This window comes from Acipenser ruthenus, chromosome 26 (assembly GCF_902713425.1).
Source record: "Acipenser ruthenus chromosome 26, fAciRut3.2 maternal haplotype, whole genome shotgun sequence".
NCBI lineage: Eukaryota > Metazoa > Chordata > Actinopteri > Acipenseriformes > Acipenseridae > Acipenser > Acipenser ruthenus.
Window position 1 is genome coordinate 11,513,401 of NC_081214.1, and position 20,358 is coordinate 11,533,758.

General features: G+C 45.5%; 1 protein-coding gene across 2 annotated transcripts in view; it reads right to left on the reverse strand.

Annotated features, from left to right (window-relative positions):
- LOC117430424 (dedicator of cytokinesis protein 11-like) overlaps positions 1–7,822 on the reverse strand; it is a 136,899-nt gene extending 129,077 nt beyond the window's left edge. For both annotated transcript variants that reach the window (XM_059001058.1, XM_059001057.1), the window contains exon 1: positions 7,620–7,822. In XM_059001058.1, the coding sequence (XP_058857041.1) occupies positions 7,620–7,721 (102 nt within the window). In that variant the 5' untranslated portion in view covers positions 7,722–7,822. The remainder of the gene's footprint in view (positions 1–7,619) is intronic.
- Positions 7,823–20,358: the final 12,536 nt, after the last annotated feature.

Consider the following 20,358-nt stretch of genomic DNA (forward strand, 5'->3'; position numbering starts at 1 on the left):
GAAGGCAATTGGTTGCACCAGAGCTTATTTAGGGGTGTCACAGCAAAGGGGGTGAATACTTATGCAAGCAAGACTTTTCAGTTTTTTATTTATAAATAATTTTGAAAAATATGTAGATTTTTTTCCCCTCTTCAACATTATGGACTATTTTGTGTAGATCAGTGACAAAAAATCCTAATTAAATCCATTTTAATTCCAGGTTGTAACACTACAAAATGTGGAAAAGTCCAAGGGGGGTGAATACTTATGCAAGGCACTATAATTAAATGTCCCTGGCAGTGGACTGTCTCTGCTTAGCGCATGAAAGAACTTGCAGAATGGATAAAACTGTGTTGAGAATTGTAAGAAAACGCATTTGAGAGCAAAACATTTAATGACATTTTTAACTTTCACAGCTGAAGAGGTGCTGGGGCTATGTCTCATCAAGCCCAAATAATGCATCTTCACTTTGCAAAAAGTTGCGATGGTTCTGTACCTCGAGAGAGAGTTGCGGTTGATTTCCTGTGTTAATCCATGTTAATTTATTAATTTCCGCAGCGCTGCGATAATTGCAGTTTCTCTGCAACTCTTTTAGATTTCACTCACTTGTGATTTTACACAAAACATTCGCAACGCAAGCAGAGTAGCGAGAAAGATGAGAAAATTCACAAGACCTTTGAATATTTGCCCCACATTCCGCAGTGCAATCTTTGTACTTTATAATGAAATCCTTGAGTTTATTTCACTTAAAAAAAAACTATTAAAAAACTAAAACTTGCACGTTATCAACACTCACATTCAATTTGACACACATGTTCAGAATGTGATTCCTGGGTGAATGGGTAATGCATTAGCTTTGCCCTCTGTGTTCTCTGAATCATCAGAGACTGGACAGGTAGTTTACATCTCCTGCTAGACCAGCTGCAGCAGGCACCTTCGCCTCCTTGAAGCTCTGTGGACACCCAGTCACTGCGTGAGATAAACAACCTTTCTCCTCTGGAAATATGGAAACATTATAAAGGAAGGAGTGGCAAACACTGTTGAAGCAGCAAAGGCAATTCAAAATGATCTAGACAGCATTCAGAACTGGGCAGACACATGGCAAATTACATTTAATAGAGAAAGGTGTAAAGTACTGCACACAGGCAATAAAAATGTGCATTATAAATATCATATGGGAGATACTGAAATTGAAGAAGGAATCTGAAAAAGACCTAGGAGTTTGTGTTGACTCAGAAATGTCTTCATTTAGACAATGCAGGGAAGCTATAAAAAAGGCCAACAAGATGCTCGGATATATTTTGAGATGTGTTGAATTTAAATCAAGGGAAGTAATGTTAAAACTTTACAATGCATTAGTAAGACCTCACCTAGAATATTGTGTTCAGTTCTGGTCACCTTGTTTCAAAAATATACCTTGTTACAAAAATATACAGATATTGCTGCTCTAGAAAGAGTGCAAAGAAGAGCAACCAGAATTATTCTGGGTTTAAAAGGCATGTCATATGCAGACAAGCCCAAAGAATTGAATCTATTCAGTCTTGAACAAAGAAGACTATGTGGCGATCTGAGTCAAGCATTCAAAATTCCAAAAAGGTATTGACAATGTCGACCCAAGGGACTTTTTCGACCTGAAAAAAGAAACAAGGACCAGGGGTCATAAATGGAGATTAGATAAAGGGGCATTCAGAACAGAAAATAGGAGGCACTTTTTTACACAGAGAATTGTGAGGGTCTGGAACCAACTCCCCAGTAATGTTGTTGAAGCTGACACCCTGGAATCCTTCAAGAAGCTGTGCACAAGGGGGGGGAAATGTGATGGGGTGCTAGCTCGCTCCAATAATTTGTGTTTTGTTATTGTTGTTATTTTTACTGTTTTCATTATGTTTTTGTGATTCTTGTTTTGTTTTGGATTGGCAGGGAGGGGGTTAAATTCCTCCCTGTAAAATACATGTGAGAATGTGGCTGGAGCCTTAAGTGTTTAATTGTTAATTATTAGTTAATTGGGCTCCAGCCACAGACTATAAAAGGGCAGGTGAAACCCTTTGTGGGAGAGGAGTTTTGGGTGAGTTTGTTTGTTGGTGTGCTGTGCTGTTTAGTTTTTTGAAAAAGAAACTGTAGTGAAGGCTAATGCCCAGCCTACATTTCTGTATTTTGTTTGAACCTTTTTGTTGGCCCTTGTGCCTGTTTATTTGATTATTTTTGTTTAATAAAGATCATTATTTTGCCCCTTCCACTGTCTCTGAGCCTCAAACCTCTGTCATCCTGCCACACGTGGTGTCAGAAGCGGGATAGCGCCACCTAGAGGCTCAGAGCAGTATTTTTTTTTTTAATTTCGAATTTTTGAATTTTTGGATTTTTTGAGGTTTTTTTGGCGGTGCACAGAATGGGAAAAAAACAAAGGCAGCGAAGAAAGCAGCAGCAGCTACCAACCCCGTCCTCGGCAGCCACCCCACCAACACCTTCACCACCATCACGGGAGATCTGGGAGTGGTTGGTGCACCCCGAAGCGGACCTCTTCCACGACCTCCCCACAGCCCTCAGCACGCTGTGGTATCGAGATGGGGAGAGGTGGGAGGAGTGGGAGAGAGAGCACCACCCGGGGTCCCTCCAGGAGATAGCCGTCATGGTCCTGGCATACCTGAAGAAAAGGGGGTGGAGCTGCTGCCGTCGCCCAGAGAGGGGGAGCCGCTGCCGTCGCCCGAGAGGGAGGAGCCCGAACGTCCACAGCCCGAGAGGGAGGAGCCCGAACGTCCACAGCCCGAGCGGGAGGAGCCCGAACGTCCACAGCCCGAGCGGGAGGAGTCGGTGCGTCCACGGCCCGAGCGGGAGGAGTCGGTGCGTCCACGGCCCGAGCGGGAGGAGTCGGTGCGTCCACGGCCCGAGCGGGAGGAGTCGGTGCGTCCACGGCCCGAGCGGGAGGAGCCGGAGCTGTCTCTCCCTCCACCGCCAGCAGAGGGGGAACAGCCGGAGCTGTCTCTCCCTCCACCGCCAGCAGAGGGGGAACAGCCGGAGCTGTCTCTCCCTCCACCGCCAGCAGAGGGGGAACAGCGGGCACTGTCTCTCCCTCCACCGCCAGCAGAGGGGGAACAGCGGGCACTGTCTCTCCCTCCACCGCCAGCAGAAGATGCTGGAGGTCCCTCCCAGCCTCTGTACCGGCTGCTGAAGGGAGCGCGGGGACAAACTGCCCGACGGCTAAGAGGCACAGCACCGCCCAAGGGTGCCTGCCTGTCCGCATCGCCTGGGGTTGCCTGCCTGTTCGCATCGCCTGGGGTTGCCTGCCTGCCCGCATCGTCTAGAGAAACTCTCAGTGTGCTTTCTCCTAGGGATGCTGGTCCGCCGTCGCCTGGGGTGGAGCTACTGTCCCGAGCGCCAGAGGGGCCAGAGGGTCCCGCGCTGCCAGAGGGTCCAGCGTCGCCAGAGGGGCCAGGGGGTCCCGCGTCGCCAGAGGGTCCAGCGTCGCCAGAGGGGCCAGGGGGTCCCGCGTCGCCAGAGGGTCCAGTGTCGCCGGAAGGACCAGCATCGCCGTTCTCGCCTCCGCCACCAGAGGGAGACGAGCTGCTGTTCTCGCCTCCGCCATCAGAGGGAGACGAGCTGCTGTTCCCGCCTCCGCCATCAGAAGGAGATGAGCTGCTGTTCCCGCATCCGCCACCAGAGGAGCTGGAGCGGGCTCTACCTCCTGCTGCCAACAGAGAAGAGGAACTCTGGCCACTGCCACCCTGGCCGGAGGTTCCTGCAATGTTGGCCACGCCCAAGGATGCCTGCCTCGCATCGCCTGGGGTTGCCTGCTGCTCTGCTTTTGTTCCTCCTAGGGTCGCCGAGGGTCCTGCTTCGCCTGGGGTCGCCGAGGGTCCTGCTTCGCCTGGGGTCGCCGAGGGTCCTGCTTCGCCTGGAGTCGCTGCCAGTCCTGAATGGCAGCAGGAAGTACTGTGGCCAGAGCCTCACAAAGGGGAGCTGCCGGCCACGAAGAAGGGGGGGGAGGTGAGGAGTCCACCTCCACCACAGCCCCGACCACCACCCCTGTGCCACAGCCCGGCACCTGGGGGTTGGATCCCTCGGCCTGGGCTCCCAGACACCCAGGCTGCATGTCTGGACCTTTGGTCGCTGGGCCTGACTCCCAGGTCGCAGCACCACCAGGCACAGGAGGTCGTCTGGTCTCCTGCTCCACTCCCCCTGGTTGCCCAGACGTCGCTGCACTGTCGCCTGGGCTCGCACATCTGCCTGGGGCTGCAGCTGGCTGGTCGCCTGCCTGTGCTCCCGACGCCCCATCCAATGCACCTGGGTCCCCTTTCGCCAGGTCTCGGTCCCGCCAAGAGGGGGCCGGGCTATGGACTGACCCTCCCTCAGCAATGGGAGAAGGAAGACCTCCCACCATGGCCACCCCCATGGGCCACTTGCTTCCCCTCGTCCGGGACTTTGGGACAAAGGGGGGAGGTGGCCGTTTGGGCCAAGTGTGCTGCGCACAAGGGGGGGGGGAAATGTGATGGGGTGCTAGCTCGCTCCAATAATTTGTGTTTTGTTATTGTTGTTATTTTTACTGTTTTCATTATGTTTTTGTGATTCTTGTTTTGGATTGGCAGGGAGGGGGTTAAATTCCTCCCTGTAAAATACATGTGAGAATGTGGCTGGAGCCTTAAGTGTTTAATTGTTAATTATTAGTTAATTGGGCTCCAGCCACAGACTATAAAAGGGCAGGTGAAACCCTTTGTGGGAGAGGAGTTTTGGGTGAGTTTGTTTGTTGGTGTGCTGTGCTGTTTAGTTTTTTGAAAAAGAAACTGTAGTGAAGGCGAATGCCCAGCCTACATTTCTGTATTTTGTTTGAACCTTTTTGTTGGCCCTTGTGCCTGTTTATTTGATTATTTTTGTTCAATAAAGATCATTATTTTGCCCCTTCCACTGTCTCTGAGCCTCAAACCTCTGTCATCCTGCCACAATGAGATTCTGGGATCAATAAGCTACTAACAACCAAACGAGCAAGATGGGCCGAATGGCCTCCTCTCGTTTGTAAACGTTCTTTTGTTCTTATGTTCTATGATCCCTTCTGTTAGCATCACACCCTCAATCCTGGCCTGACAGCCCTTTCCCAGGACATAACTGTTACTGTCGGTGGATTTAGTACTTCCCAAATTTTAGGAGCTAACCATTGATGAGATGGTCAATATGTGATGTATTCTATTCAGAATTCCACTTTGTGGTTCTGTTCACTACTGTATAGAGTTTGGAGACATGCCCTTTTATTACCATGTAGTGTTAGAAAGTGGTTCGTCGTCACAATGTGGTACACGTACAAAACTTGACCCGTGTAATGTCAGAAAGTGGCATGCTGTCAGACTGAGTGGTACTTTGTCAGATTTTGGTACAGGTGCAATCTGATAGGTGTTTTGCTATTGTATATTTACTGTTAATTATACAATTTTTTTGCAAACTTAAACTGGAAACAGACAACCAATTTCTCTTAAAAGAAAAAAAAAATCAGAGCAAAGTGCACAAGTAAAAATAGTGCATCGACCTGGGGATACTGCTTAAGGCACTGCGCCGGAAGGGACACGTTATGTTGTTTGTTTGTTTGTTTGTTTCACAGCAGGTGCATGTATTGTTGGGGCAGGGACCACGTCGGGGTGGGGAGCATGCCAGAGGGGTGGTACAAGAACAGGAGGGGCATCAGTTGGAGCGCGAGTTGTGAGAGTGGTGAATGAAAGTAGGAGACAAAATGACAGTGAGTAACGACCTGACAAACTACAAGACCAAGAACCGACAGGAGTCTGTGAGAGATAGAGAGATAGAGCGAGAGAGCCGGTACGAGCTGTGAGTGAGTGAGTCCGGAGAAGCACTAAAATTAGAGAATAGGGGGGGTTTATTGTTTTGGTGTGGTCTTAGCCTATAGAGACCGATTGGACTGCAAAATAATTAAAAGAAAAAGGAGGATATTCCATTTACATCTGCAACCCTTGAGTCTGTCCGTTTATTCTGCTTAAAATAAAAGCGAAAGAGACCCAGTTTCGCCACAATATGCACAAGACCCAATGTATTGCATATGATAAATATGTGCATACTATTTTCTTTTCTAGATATGATAAATTATATTAAAACGATGTCAAAGACTGGAACATATGATATGTTAAATTTAAAAAGATGTAAAAGACAAAAAACAGCGTAATGTATCAGATTTGAATGGGCGTTTCCCTCCTTTCTTAGCAGAAGTTATTTAGACATGTAGGAGCAAGCGTAGTAACACCGGTAGTACTTTATGACTACCAGCGAGGAGAACGTATTGCGCTACATGTGCCATGTTTATATTATTATTATTTATTTCTTAGCAGACGCCCTTAACCAGGGCGACTTACAGTTGTTACAAGATATCACGTTATTTTTACATATAATTACATTATATTTTACACATTATTTTTACATACAATTACCCATTTATACAGTTGGGTTTTTACTGGAGCAATCTAGGTAAAGTACCTTGCTCAAGGGTACAAGCAGCAGTGTCCCCCCACCAGGGATTGAACCCACGACCCTCCGGTCAGGAATCCAGAGCCCTAACCACTACTCCACACTGCTGCTTATAACATGTTGCCATGTGTTACCGCCAAACACCAATCACCCTCGCATAGTCTCTGTTGCGATACAGCCTGTCACACTAAGAATGCTACAAAAACCACTTTCAGTCTGATTAGTAAAGAAGGCGGGCAGGCAGGAAGTACACACAACAGAACAGGCTGTATCTGCAAATCCACCCCGATAAACGAGTATCTCAAAGCGCATAAACATCATTTTTATAAATTATCAACAAAAATACAAGAGTCCAGTATGACGGGGTTGATCAAAAAATAAACATATACAATGCACGTGTTGTTTGTTCTCCATTATTTCCTTTAATAAAATATTGATGTTGCTGTTCAAAGCAGAAGTAAACGGCTCTAGTGTTCAAACTGGTTTCATCACATCCCTTGAAATGATGAGGCAACATCCAGGAACATGAACCCGAGAAGCAGCGGCGTACTCTGCGGGTGTTCCTCCTTGAACAGAAACAATGGAACAGTCCGTACACGGAACACAACTGATATGATCTCCCTCTATCAATTAATCAGAGGAATAAAGAAAATAACGTTACGTCTATTGCTTTGCAGAAGTGAAACTGACTACAGTACTCGGCCTAAGGGAAGGAAATTAAATATAAATAGCTGTGGGTAAAATGACAACTTCGCTAGCTGACAAAAACACGCTTTACACCAAATCAATGCGTCGAGATTAATTTCATTACTTTACGGTTGTTATACCAGCAAGTGCTCTCCATTTTGTTAAAATAAAGACATGAATAAATCATTCTCTCAAATCTCTCTGTGTACATTAGAGAAATAGTAATCAGAAACCTCGCAATATAAAAAGATACCCTGCGGCTGATGACAAGACTTCAGTGAAAGTTGCAACACCCTCCGTTTGCATCATAAAAACGATTCCAAACATTTTTAGAGAATCCATTGAATATATACTGAATTCATTACAGGATGTGTTCTAATTGTGTGCAGCCCGTGGGCGCTGGTTCTATATCGATAATGCAGGACTCGTCTCCTCAGTGCTTGCACTATAGAGTCATTTACAGTACGGTAGTATCAGGCTGCTAGTACTGTACTTACCGCAATAACAGAGGTCCGCACCGCTTCACAGACGCTTTGCCTCAGCTCCGCCGCTGTTCCCGGTTTGCTCAGTCTTTTAGTAAATTTCCGAACTTCAGACATATTCTTGCTCGTTACTATGTGTTTTGTAAATCACTGAAGTCAGTGCCATGACTCGGAATCCAGTCCAGCTTGCACAGTGAAGCACTGCTGCTCGATGCTGTGACAGATGGTGGAGTCTTGCAGTGTCGTAGTAGCCCGAGTCACGAGGCAGGCTTACTACCCGTGAAGAGGCACAGCGGAGAGCTCGGCTGCTGCTGCTTCTTCAATGTGCCTGCAGGCGAGGGCATACCGCTAGCATTCGTGCATACAAGGAGGGCAACACGTTACTCCAGTTAACAGTTCATGTTACAAAACTACAACTAAGAAACTTCATTTGAATGCTCAAATTAGCCAAGCCAACAAGCTGCCCTTGTGCTTTAATAATCTTCTAAGAGACGTTGCTTTATAAAAGTATCACAACTGTTACACAACTAGAAATAACAATCTCCGGTTCTGTGGATCTAAAGCTTGTAACGATGGCAGCTGTCCATTTTAGAATGTGATCTTCAGAACTGGCACCACTCGAATAAAATGTGTAAGAATATTTTCATGTTGACAAGGCTTGTAACATACCAACTGTATGTATGTACCCGGCACATTAATTTCTTAAAAACGTGCTATTATTGTGAACGAATGAATAGTCTGAAACGAAAACAGCTGCACTGTGCGGTGTGTGTATCTGTGTTCACAACTGTATTGTGCTGTGCGTGTGTGTTCACAGCTGTATTGGTGTGTGTGTGTATCTCTGTTCACAGCTGTATTGTGCAGTGTGTGTGTGTGTATCTGTGTTCACAGCTGCATTGTGCTGTGCGTGTGTGTTCACAGCTGTATTGGGCGGTGCGTGTGTGTTCACAGCTGTATTGTGCCGTGTGTGTGTGTGTGTGTGTGTGTATCTGTGTTCACAGCTGCATTGTGCTGTGCGTGTGTGTTCACAGCTGTATTGGGCGGTGCGTGTGTGTTCACAGCTGTATTGTGCCGTGTGTGTGTGTGTGTGTGTATGTGTGTTCACAGCTGCATTGTGCTGTGCGTGTGTGTTCACAGCTGTATTGGGCGGTGCGTGTGTGTTCACAGCTGTATTGTGCCGTGTGTGTGTGTGTGTGTGTGTGTATGTGTGTTCACAGCTGCATTGTGCTGTGCGTGTGTGTTCACAGCTGTATTGGGCGGTGCGTGTGTGTTCACAGCTGTATTGTGCGGTGTGTGTGTATCTGTGTTCACAGCTGTATTGTGCGGTGCACCGGCGTAGATGTAACTCGGGACGGTAGGGACATGTCCCTACCAATGTCAAGGGACCGCTGAATTGTCCCTACCAATTCTTTTGATAAATCTGAAACGTCTTTTGTCAAGTCATTTTATCCGCACCACAAAGGGTTAAATCTCTCACGCTCCCCTCGTTGCTCCTCCCGCCTCCAAAAAAAAACGGGGCGCGTGAAACCTTCTAGGGTGGCGCGGTGAACGTTTGAATAAAACGTACTAGTAATAATAACAGTGACGTGACAAACGACACTCCCGAGTTCACCATTTGAGTGCTGCGAGTTAGTAAAGAGAGAAAAAGAGATACTGGTAGTTTTAAAAATAATGTCACCCTGGGATTTGTAGGTGTTTGGTGGGGTTTTGTGGTGCAATCAGCAGACAAGAAAACTACAAATTCCATAATGCATCACCGTCACACGGACTCAGCGCGCGGCTGACGTCAGGGACCAAGCAGAGTCTGTTTTGTTTTCATTGAGGCGCGAAAGTGCACAAGGATTCGGGAGTGAAAGGTAATTCTCTGGGTTTAAAATAAAAAAAAAATTCTAGTTATTCTTAAACGGTATATATTCTGCCACAATTTTCACATTTACTTAAAAAAATAAGAATAAATATAATCAGTTTAATTCGATATTTAGTTTTTGTTTGTTGGTTAATGCGTTGTCACATTATTTCAATCCTCCTCCTTCCTTTGTAACTAACTTACTCCTTGCTTGATATTTTTTGTGTCGTGTGTGTAAAAAGCGAACACGAACAGTGTATATGTATTTGATTGAATGGACAGTGTGACTATCCAGGAGGCTAAACAAACGCACTATATTATATAACATATTATATAATAACAAAAATATATTACAAAAGTTAAATTAAAAAGGGGGGCGGCAGATATAAAAATAAATTCCAGTGGGGCGTGAGTAAAAAAAAAAAGGTTGAGAACCGCTGGACTCTGGAAAGACGCTCATCTGAAGTTGCCGCTTGCCGGTCAGTCTGATATGAGTGTGAGCCACTGACTAATGAAAGCCAGGTGCCGGGGCTGAAGGTATTGTCAGGTCGTCACGGTCAGCAACATAGTTTGACTCAATAAACCTACCTACCTACCTGATGGGTAGGTAAGTATGTTTATTACGTTAACGACCCATTGCTAGCTGCTAACCCCACGTCCTTGGTGTTAGCTAGCTTCAATTTATTACACTATGTAACACAATTTTTGTTCCTGGGTAGTAAGTGTTATTTCCTAATTGCTTATGCCTCAAAAGTATAGAAAATGGCTATTATTCCCCACAAACTTTGCTTTTGTGACCAGGACAGTGATATTTTGAAATTTACCTATTTCCAATGAGAAAACGGGCAAATTTGTGTCTTTTCGTTCATCTAGTCAGAAAAAAACAACATATGAATCCAAATTAACATGTATTTATACTAAAGTAATACAAAAATGACTACAAAAGATTTAGAAGTGAGTAGTTTTTCGAGATTTACGATTATACTGTAAATCACTTTCACGAATCAGCCCCCAAATGTAGTCTCCCATCATGTTCTCGTTATACTGTCCTTGGTAGCGGCGTTCAAAGTCCAGTATATCCTGGTGGAAGCGCTCGCCTTGCTCCTCCGAGTACGCTCCCATGTTCTCCTTGAATTTATCAAGATGAGCATCAAGGATATGGACTTTGAGGGACATCCTTCAGCCCATTGTGCCGTAGTTCTTCACCAGAGTCTCAACCAGCTCCACATAGTTTTCGGCCTTGTGATTGCCCAGGAAGCCCCGAATCACTGCGACAAAGCTGTTCCAAGCCGCTTTCTCCTTACTAGTGAGCTTCTTGGGGAAATCATTGCACTCCAGGATCTTCTTTATCTGTGGTCCGACGAAGACACCGGCTTTGACCTTTGCCTCAGACAGCTTAGGGAAGAAGTCTTGAAGGTACTTGAAGGCTGCCGACTCCTTATCTAGAGCTCTGACAAATTGTTTCATAAGGCCCAATTTGATGTGCAGTGGTGGCATCAGCACCTTCCGGGGGTCCACCAGTGGCTCCCACTTGACGTTGTTTCTCCCCACAGAGAACTCGGTCCGCTGTGGCCAGTCCTGCCTCACACATCTTAGCAGATGCTTCCACGGAGTACTTTTGCAGATATGTATCCACTTAGGCAGCTGGAACTAAACTGAACTGGTGGGCTTAAGGCCCCTGTATTTATACTACTATTTATATTACTGGAAAGTTCTAGAAGTTACTCCAAGTTTACTCAGCACTGAATCTATCTGGAATGTTCTGGAAAATAGGTAAATTTCAAAATATCACTGTCCTGGTCACAAAAGCAAAGTTTGTGGGGAATAATAGCCATTTTCTATACTTTTGAGGCATAAGCTATTAGGAAATAACACTTACTACCCAGGAACAAAAAAAAAAAAAATAATAATAATTGTTACACGGTGTTATTTATATTATTTTTTGGGGGTAATTCCTTTTACTTGAATAATAGCAGCCAGACACCTCATATTTATAAAAATAAAATTACAAATTATAAACTGTCAATTTTGAAGTATGACTTTAGTTTGCAAATGTTCAGTTTTAACAGACAGATTTTTACATGTGCATTTTAAATGTACAGAATTACCATAGTAGGATTCTAACAAACTGAAAGCTGTATGAAAGCATTGGCTACCTGTTTAAAAGTGTGAGTGCTCATAATGCATCCAGGTTGTAACTACTACAAGGGCGTAGGTTTGGTTTGAACATTGGTGGGGACACATTTTTTTAGGGGGGTGGAGTCGCTAGGGAGGTCTGGGGGCATGCCCCCCCGGGAAGAAATTTTTTAGGAGACAGTTGTTAAACGGTCACTTCTGGTGGCTTGAAATGAATGCTGGACATGAATCGAGGACAATTTGAATGACTGGTATACACTCAAAACACTATGATAAAGTGGCCCTGGAAACATACTGGACACACTGGAAACACAGAACTCTTTTCAAGGAGGGGCTATAGTGAAGCCATGGATATTGCTTGTACCAGCTGTCTTGAAAACGCAGGACCTTATTTGACAATCTCTGTACTTCTGTATACTTAGGGTCAGGTTGGTTTGGCTTGTCTTCAACAATCACCGGCGTAGATTTAGCTAGGGACAGTAGGGACATGTCCCTACCAATGTCAAGGGACCGTTGAATTGTCCCTACCAATAATTTTGATAAATCTGAAACGTCTTTTGTCAAGTCATTTTATCCGCTCCACAAAGGGTTAACTCTCTCAAGATCCCCCCCCTCGTTACTCCTCCCTCCTCCAAAAAAACAAACAAAAAACCGCTAATTTGATTGGCTTAGGCCCTTCCATAATGCATCACTATAACACGGACTCAGTGCGTGGCTGAGGTCAGGGGCCAGCAGAGTGTGTTGTTTTCATTGAAGTGCGAAAGTGCACAAGGACTCGGGAGTGAAAGGTAAATCATTCTTAAACGGTGTATATTGTGCCACAATTTTCACATTTATTTTAAAAAATAAGAATAAATATAATCAGTTTAATTCGATATTTAGTTTGTGTTTGTTGGTTAATGCGTTGTCGCATTATTTCAATCCTCCTCCATCCTCCCTTTGTAACTAACTTACTCCTTGCTTGATATTTTTGTATCGTGTGTGTAAAAAGCGAACACGAACATATGTATTTGATTGAATGGACAGTGTGACTATCCAGGCGGCTAAATAAATGCACTATAATATATAGGCAGTAATAAAAAAATATATATTAAAAAGTCAAATTAAACGGGGGGGAGAAGGGGAGCGGGGGACAGGTAGTATACAAATAAATTTCAGTGGGGCGTGAGTAAAAAAAGGTTGAGACCCGCTGGCTTAGGCTGGACTCTGGAAAGACGCTCATCTGATGTTGCCGCTTGCCGGTCAGTCTGATAGGAGTGTGAGCCACTGACTGAATGAAAGCCAGGTGCCGGGGCTGAAGGTATTGTCAGCTCGTCTGCAACATAGTTTGAGTGAATAAACCTACCTACCTACCTACCCATTACGTTAGCGACCCATTGCTAGCTGCTAACCCCACGTCCTTGGTGGCTAGCTAGCTTGTTTCACAGCTAAATCATTATGTGTGTGTGAGAGAGAGAGAGAGAGAGAGTGTGAGTGAGTGAGTGAGTGTGCGTGAGCATGTTTTGATATCGTCATTCAACTAACGTTAGCTAATCACTTCAATTTGGCTTTAGGTGACTAAAGCATAATAGCAACCAAAAAAAGAAAGATGGACATAAGGAAGTTTTTTTTACAAAAAGTCAAAGTGTAAGTAGGAAGATGTTATTAAAGTAATAAACACAATTGATAATGATTCTCATAGCAAATGTAAAAATAATTTACTAATGAAGTTAGCAGAGTCATACTTTCTCTCTAAACAGCATGCATCAATTTATCATTTTATCAGGCGAGTGAAGCAGTGCAACCTGGTAAAAGCAGTACAGAGGCAGGTGAAGCAACAGGGTCGCCGGTGAGGTCTGTAATGGCTTAGTGATTGTAACAGTGAAAGTGTTAGACTCAGTTTTGACATATATTATTGTTTGAGGCACATTGTGATATAATAGTAGGCTAATGCTGTATAGTAATACTCAGCAAATAACGTTAGCACAGCCATATATTTTCTCTCTATATGGCATGCATCAATTTATTATTTTATTAGGTGAATGAAGCAATGCACCCAGGTACGAGCAGCAGCACAGACACAGGAGTGGCAAGCAGAGCACGTAAGCGTGCATGTGCTCATGCTTGTAGCGCCAGGGGTATTGGTAGCTTACAGTAAGGCTGGGATAGGTTATAATTCAGGTTATAAGTAATTCTATAGCAGGGATGTCAAACCAGCTTCCAGGAGGGACACTTTATCATAGTGTTTTAAGTGTATACCAGCCAACTTCATGTCAATCAGATTGTCCTCGATTCATGTCCAGCATTCATTTCAAGCCACCAGAAGTTACCATTTAACAGCTGTCTCCTAAAAAATTTCTTCCCGGGGGGGCATGCCCCCGAACCCCCCTAGCGACCGTGACTCCGCCCCCCCCAAAAAATTGTGTCCCCACCAATGTTCAAACCAAACCTACGCCCTTGTCAACAATGTCCATAAAATGGACATCTTCGCTGCTACACTGATGTTCACTGGAACCGTCACTGCCACTCTCACTGTCACTGTTGCTGTCTACATCTTTCCTAGTATGCAACCCTATTGCTCTGCCTGCCTCTCCTGTATCTGTGCTGCTGCTCGTACCTGGTTGCATTGCTTCATTCACCTGATAAAATAATAAATTCATGCATGCCATATAAAGATAAAATATATGGCTATGCTAACTTTATTTGCTGAGTATTACTATACAGCATTAGACTACTATCATATCACAATGTGCCCCAAACAATAATATATCTAAAAACTGAGTCTAACACTTTCACTGTTATAATCACCAAGCCATTACAGACCTCACCTGCGACCCTGTTGCTCCACCTGCCTCTGTACTGCTTTTACCAGGTTGCACTGCTTCATTCACCTGATAAAATGATAAATTGATGCATGCTGTTTGGAGAGAAAGTATGACTCTGCTAACTTCATTAGTAAATTATTTTTACATTTGCTATGAGAATCAGTATCAGTTGTGTTTATTACTTTAACGACTTTATCTTCCATCCTACTTACACTTTGACTTTTTGTAAAAGAACGTCCTTATGTCCATCTTTCTTTTTTTGGCTGCCATTCTGCTTTAGTCACCTAAAGCCAAATTGAAGTGATTAGCTAACGTTATTTGGTTAACGATATCAAAACATGTCTCACGCACATGCACACGCACACTCACACACACATAATGATTTAGCTGTGAAACAAGCTAGCTTACCACCAAGGACGTGGGGTTAGCAACTAGCAATGGGTCGCTAACGTAATAAACATCCAGTAGGTAGGTAGGTAGGTTTATTCACTCAAACTGTTGCTGACGACCTTGTAGCAATTCCCATGCTACATAATGTGGGTGTAAGTCTCACCCACCTGTCCCTTTAATTAGGGTCAGTAGCCTGGCCAGGTCAAAACTTAATTTCCCATAGTTCCTTGCAACCTCCCTCTGTTCATCCTCTCTCCCCATTGGCTTATTCAGATTTCCACCCCTCCAATCTCAGAGCTCCTTAGTAGCCAGCACTTGTATTAAAGCTGGCTAATCAGGCCTGAGGGAGACTCCCTTTCTCAGAGGAATCCATTTAACTACAGCATTTTCTCTACTTAAATTTCAGTGAATCCATTAACATCCATAGATAATTCCAGTGCATCCGTTCATTTTCTTTTGTCACTGCGCTTTGTCTAAACTGCTCTTTTTGTTTTCACTGTTACTTGTTTAAGTTTAGCTGTTTTTCTAGGTCTGTTTAGTGTTTGTTGTTTTATGTGTGACAGCCTCCATTTTTTCCTGATCCTCCTGATTTTTTCCAAACAACTGTTCACCATTCAACTCAACACTACTGGACAGTCTCAACAATTTCAACGTACTCAATGTTTTCAATCTTCTACAATCACCATCATTTCGGGACACTTTGCTGGACTGCCTTATTTGTGGGTGAGATCATTTCTTTTTCGTTTGGATTTTTTCTACTTTAATTTGATACTTTTGTGTCCTGTATTTTTTGTTATTTTGTTACTTTGTATGGATTTCAATTACCCTGCTTTACTGGACTTGTTGGGCCTACCTGTCATTTTCCCACCATTGCCATAGAGTTTTTCGTCTGTATCTATTTATTTATCCTTGGTCTTTATCTGTGTGTGTTGTGTTTGTGAGTGTGGGTTTATTGGAGACCCTCCGGACACCATTCATTTCTACTTTGTGAATCTGTTTAGCCTTCTGTTTGTCCCTACATATTTATCTGTACCATCTTATTTCTTACCTGTTACCTGCAATTATTTGAATTACTTTCTTATCATTATTCATTTCATTCATTTGTTCATTTTTTCATTTGTTGACATTATTGTTCACAATAATAAACCGATTGTTCTTGAAATTGACACCTCTGACGTCCCTGCTTTTGCTGTCTGTCACTCTTGCTGACTTATTTAGCTATAGGAATAGGGCCAGTAGTCTCTCCTTAGGGAGGACAGTGCAACTGCTTCTCAGTTGTGCAGAGTGATCGTTACAGAATTGGTGGCCCGTACGGGGACCCTTTGTGTCATTAAATTCATATCTAAATTCATCAGTTTAAATTGTTGGGAACTTAATGTCAGAAATGGAAGATCAGACCTTGACTTCGCTAAACTTCTCTGAGATTGGAGATAGACCCCATGTGACTATCAGAGAGCCTATCACAGAGAGAACCACCCGCATTAGTGACCTGTACATTACCCAGGAAGGGGCAGATCTTTCTGGAGGCGATGATGATGAAGGGAACCTTACTGACAGTGTTGCGATAGGGCAATTGACTGAGCACTGTTCCCATCTCACTGACCGTGTTGAGCAACTGGAAACACAGCTGTCTGAGTTACAGGAGAGCAGCATTAATCGTGAACAGGTCCTGCGAGGTTACATCGAAGGACGCTTCGCAGATATGGAGAATCGAAGGCAAGAGGCCCTTGACGAAATGGATCTGGAAGTGGTGAAGTGCCTGAAACGCCGCGATGTGCTGTGGGGAGAAGAGCTGAAGAAACTCTTCAAAAAGACCAGCACCCCTCGTCTACCACTTTCTTTGCCGTCTCTCTCCTCTAGAAAGCGGTCTGCACCACAACAATTCTCCTTTGATGGTGGGTCTGCTGATTACCATGGCTCCAGAACTGAAGGAAGTCTTTCCCAAGCAAAGCTGCCCATTAAAATCAACTTCCCAGAGTTTGGCGGGGAGGCCAGCAGCGATGCCATTGACTTCCTGGACAAATGTGATGAATTCCTAGCGCTAGGACCCATGACACCAAATGAGATCATGGCAACCATGTCCAGTGTGCTGAAAGGATCAGCAAAGAGCTGGTGGTTTGCAGAGCGCAAGGGAATCCACTCCTGGGAACAGTTCAAGACTGTCTTCCGTCAAGCCTTTCTGCCGTCTGACTTCCAGACCGAAGTGGAAGACCGACTCCGCTCCAGAGTCCAGCTGCCTGACGAGCGAATCCTTGACTTCACCTATGACTATCGTGCCCTATGTCTGCGCTGGAAGCCAGACTTGGAGGAGTCTGAAGTGGTTCGACGGATTCTCAACAGCTGTAATCCCAAAATGGCAAGCTGTCTGAGGGGAACGGTGAAGACAGTGGCAGAACTGGTGCGCATCGGGACCCAGGTGGAGAGAGACAACGCTGCCCAGCGGGAATACTGGGTCAAGTCAAACTCCAGCAAAGCCTTTCAGGACAAGAAGAGCCATAAAGGAGCTACGAAGAAGCCGGCAGAGGTCAGCATGGTGAGAAGCCAGAAGAAGAAAAATATAGTTCCTGCTGCAAGCCTGACTCTGCTGATCGTGGATGTAGGCGTTCGAGGGCTCCAAGGGCCTGCAGTCCTGGACACTGGGAGCACCTTCACTCTAATGAGAGAGAGTCTCTGGAGGATGATTGCTCATCCAGGGGAAGAGCTGGAGTCTGCACAGGACCAGTATTTCATGCTGGCGGATGGACAGTCACACCAGGCCAAAGGTCAAGTTCGCCTCACTTACCTTCTCCACGGAGAGATCTGGTTTCTAGGCACATATATCCTACCGGATCATCACCTGACGTTTCCCCTGGTTCTAGGCTTGGATTTCCTGGAGAAAACTCATACCCAGATTGACATTGTCAATAGGCAGTATGGTGTCAAACATCAGAAGGATTTCTCCTACCATCCTTTTTTGCCACGGTATGAGGGGGAAGCTTCCTGGGACAGGTCCTTATCGAGTGTCAGCCTCTACTTCCATACATCTTGCCAGCCACCTACCACCTCTGATCCAAAGCCATGCCAACCGGCGAAGGTGACCATGACCATCACCTCAGCTGAACCATCTCCTGTCGAGCAACAACTCCAGAACCTCCAGCAAAAGTGGTCTTCAGTCTGCACTGATAAGTTGGGAATGACAACAGTCACCCGTCACTCCATCTCCACTGAGGACGAAGTCCCTGTTCGGGGTCGACTGTATAGAGTGTCTCCACTGAAGAAGGCTTTAATCAAGGAACACGTCCAAGACATGCTTCTGGACGGAGTTATAGAACCATCTAACTCCCCATGGTCCTCTCCAGTGGTGCTCACAGAGAAGAAAGATGGTGGTTACAGGTTCTGTGTGGACTACAGAAAGCTGAATGCAAAGACTGTCTTTGATGCATATCCCATGCCCCTCATTCATGACATCCTGGAGTCCCTGAGTGGTGCTGCGGTATTCAGTTCCCTTGATCTACGCTCAGGTTACTGGCAAGTGGCGATGGACTCGGCAAGTAGAGCGAAGACTGCGTTTACCACACCCTTTGGATTTTATCAATTTAATGTAATGCCATTTGGGTTAAAAAATGCTGCAGCCACTTTTCAACGGCTGATGGAGAGAGTGTTAGGAGACCTCCGAGGGAAGATCTGTTTCGTCTACATAGATGACATCATTGTCTATTCACCAAACTCCGCACAGCATCTTCAAGACCTCGAAGCTGTCTTCCACAAACTTCATCTGGCCCGTCTTACTCTCAATCTCAAAAAATGCCACTTCTTCAAACACACTCTCCATTTCCTTGGTCATGTGGTTTCAGGTGAGGGTGTAGCTGCTGATCCCCACAAGCTCCAGGCCATCCAGGAATATCCCATTCCTACCAACTTGAAGGAGGTTCAACGGTTCCTAGGTTTGGCAGGGTGGTACCACAAGTACATCCCCAGGTTTGCGGATATTGCTGCCCCACTTAACAACTTGAAAAAGAAAGATGTCCCCTGGGAATGGACAGGAGAGTGCCAGAAGAGTTTCAAACTCCTCCAAGAAGCTTTGATCAGTCCTCCAGTCCTCGCTCACCCGGACATCAACAAGACGTTCCGAGTCTTTACTGATGCCAGCGATGTAGGACTTGGAGCGGTTCTGACTCAGCTGGAAGGAGATGATGAGAAGGTAATAGCCTACGCCTCCAAATTACTGAACTCTGCCGAAAAAAACTACTCCACATCTGAAAAGGAGTGTCTCGCTGTCGTGTGGGCAGTAGAAAAATGGCGGCATTATCTGGAGGGGATGGAGTTTGAGGTTGTCACTGACCACGCTGCACTCTCCTGGGCATTCAATAACCCAAAAACCTCTTCCAGACTGACCCGCTGGACTCTTCGCCTACAACCATTCACTTTTACCGTTATTTACAGGAAAGGTAGTCTGAATCTTGTACCTGATGCACTCTCCAGAGCTCCACTTGTACCACCTTCAACTCCTTCTGCATCAGTGTGTGCTAGCAATGCCCCTGCGAGTAGCATGGATCTTCCCACCACCATGGACCAGATTGCGGCCGCTCAGTCCAAAGACCCAGCTATCTCTGACATCATCAATGACATTGCTTCCAATACTGCCAATGATAACCGCATCTCCTTCATCCAACAGCAGGGACTTGTGTATCGCCGGGTGCCCATTCCTAAACAAGGATTCCGATACCAGCTGGTAATTCCGGAACAGCTGACGGATTCCTTCCTCCACCACTACCATGACAACCCTTTGGGAGGTCACCTGGGCAGGATGAAGACCCTGTTGCGCATGCTGGAGGTTGCATGGTGGCCCTCCATCCGTAAAGATACATGGCGCCACATAAAGGAGTGTCAAACCTGCCAGAAGTACAAACCGTCCAACACCAAACCTGCAGGTCAACTCCAGTCCACTACTGTGAAGGAGCCCGGAGAGATGCTGGGTCTGGACCTAATGGGACCTTTCCCCAGAAGTAAAAAAGGTAACACTTACATCCTGGTCATTGTTGATTACTTCACAAAGTGGGTTGAGCTGTTTCCATTGCGGGACAGTAAGACCACCAAGATTGTGAACATTTTGACGCAGGAAATATTCACTCGATGGGGAACACCGCAACACATTCTTTCAGACCGTGGACCTCAGTTCACGAGCCAGCTACTCGCAGAGGTGTGCAAGACCTGGGGAGTAGTACAAAAACTCACCACCAGCTACCACCCACAGACCAACCTGACAGAACGCGTGAACCGCACCTTAAAGACCATGGTTGCATCTTTTGTCGGGAAAAACCATCAACTGTGGGATCAGTGGCTACCCGAGTTTCGTTTCGCCCTCAACACCGCCAAACATGAAACCACTGGCTTCTCTCCTGCAGTACTAGCGCTCGGAAGGACCATCAGAGGCCCATTGGACCGATTAATCGCTGTTGCTCCTGCTCCATCCACCGATCCCTACCAACTGCTAGATCGCCAGCAGCAGATTGCCGAAGAGGTGAGGGATCACGTTGCCAAAGCTCAGAAACGGCAAGCTCGGAATTACAATGCCCGGAGAGCACACTGTCAGTATGAA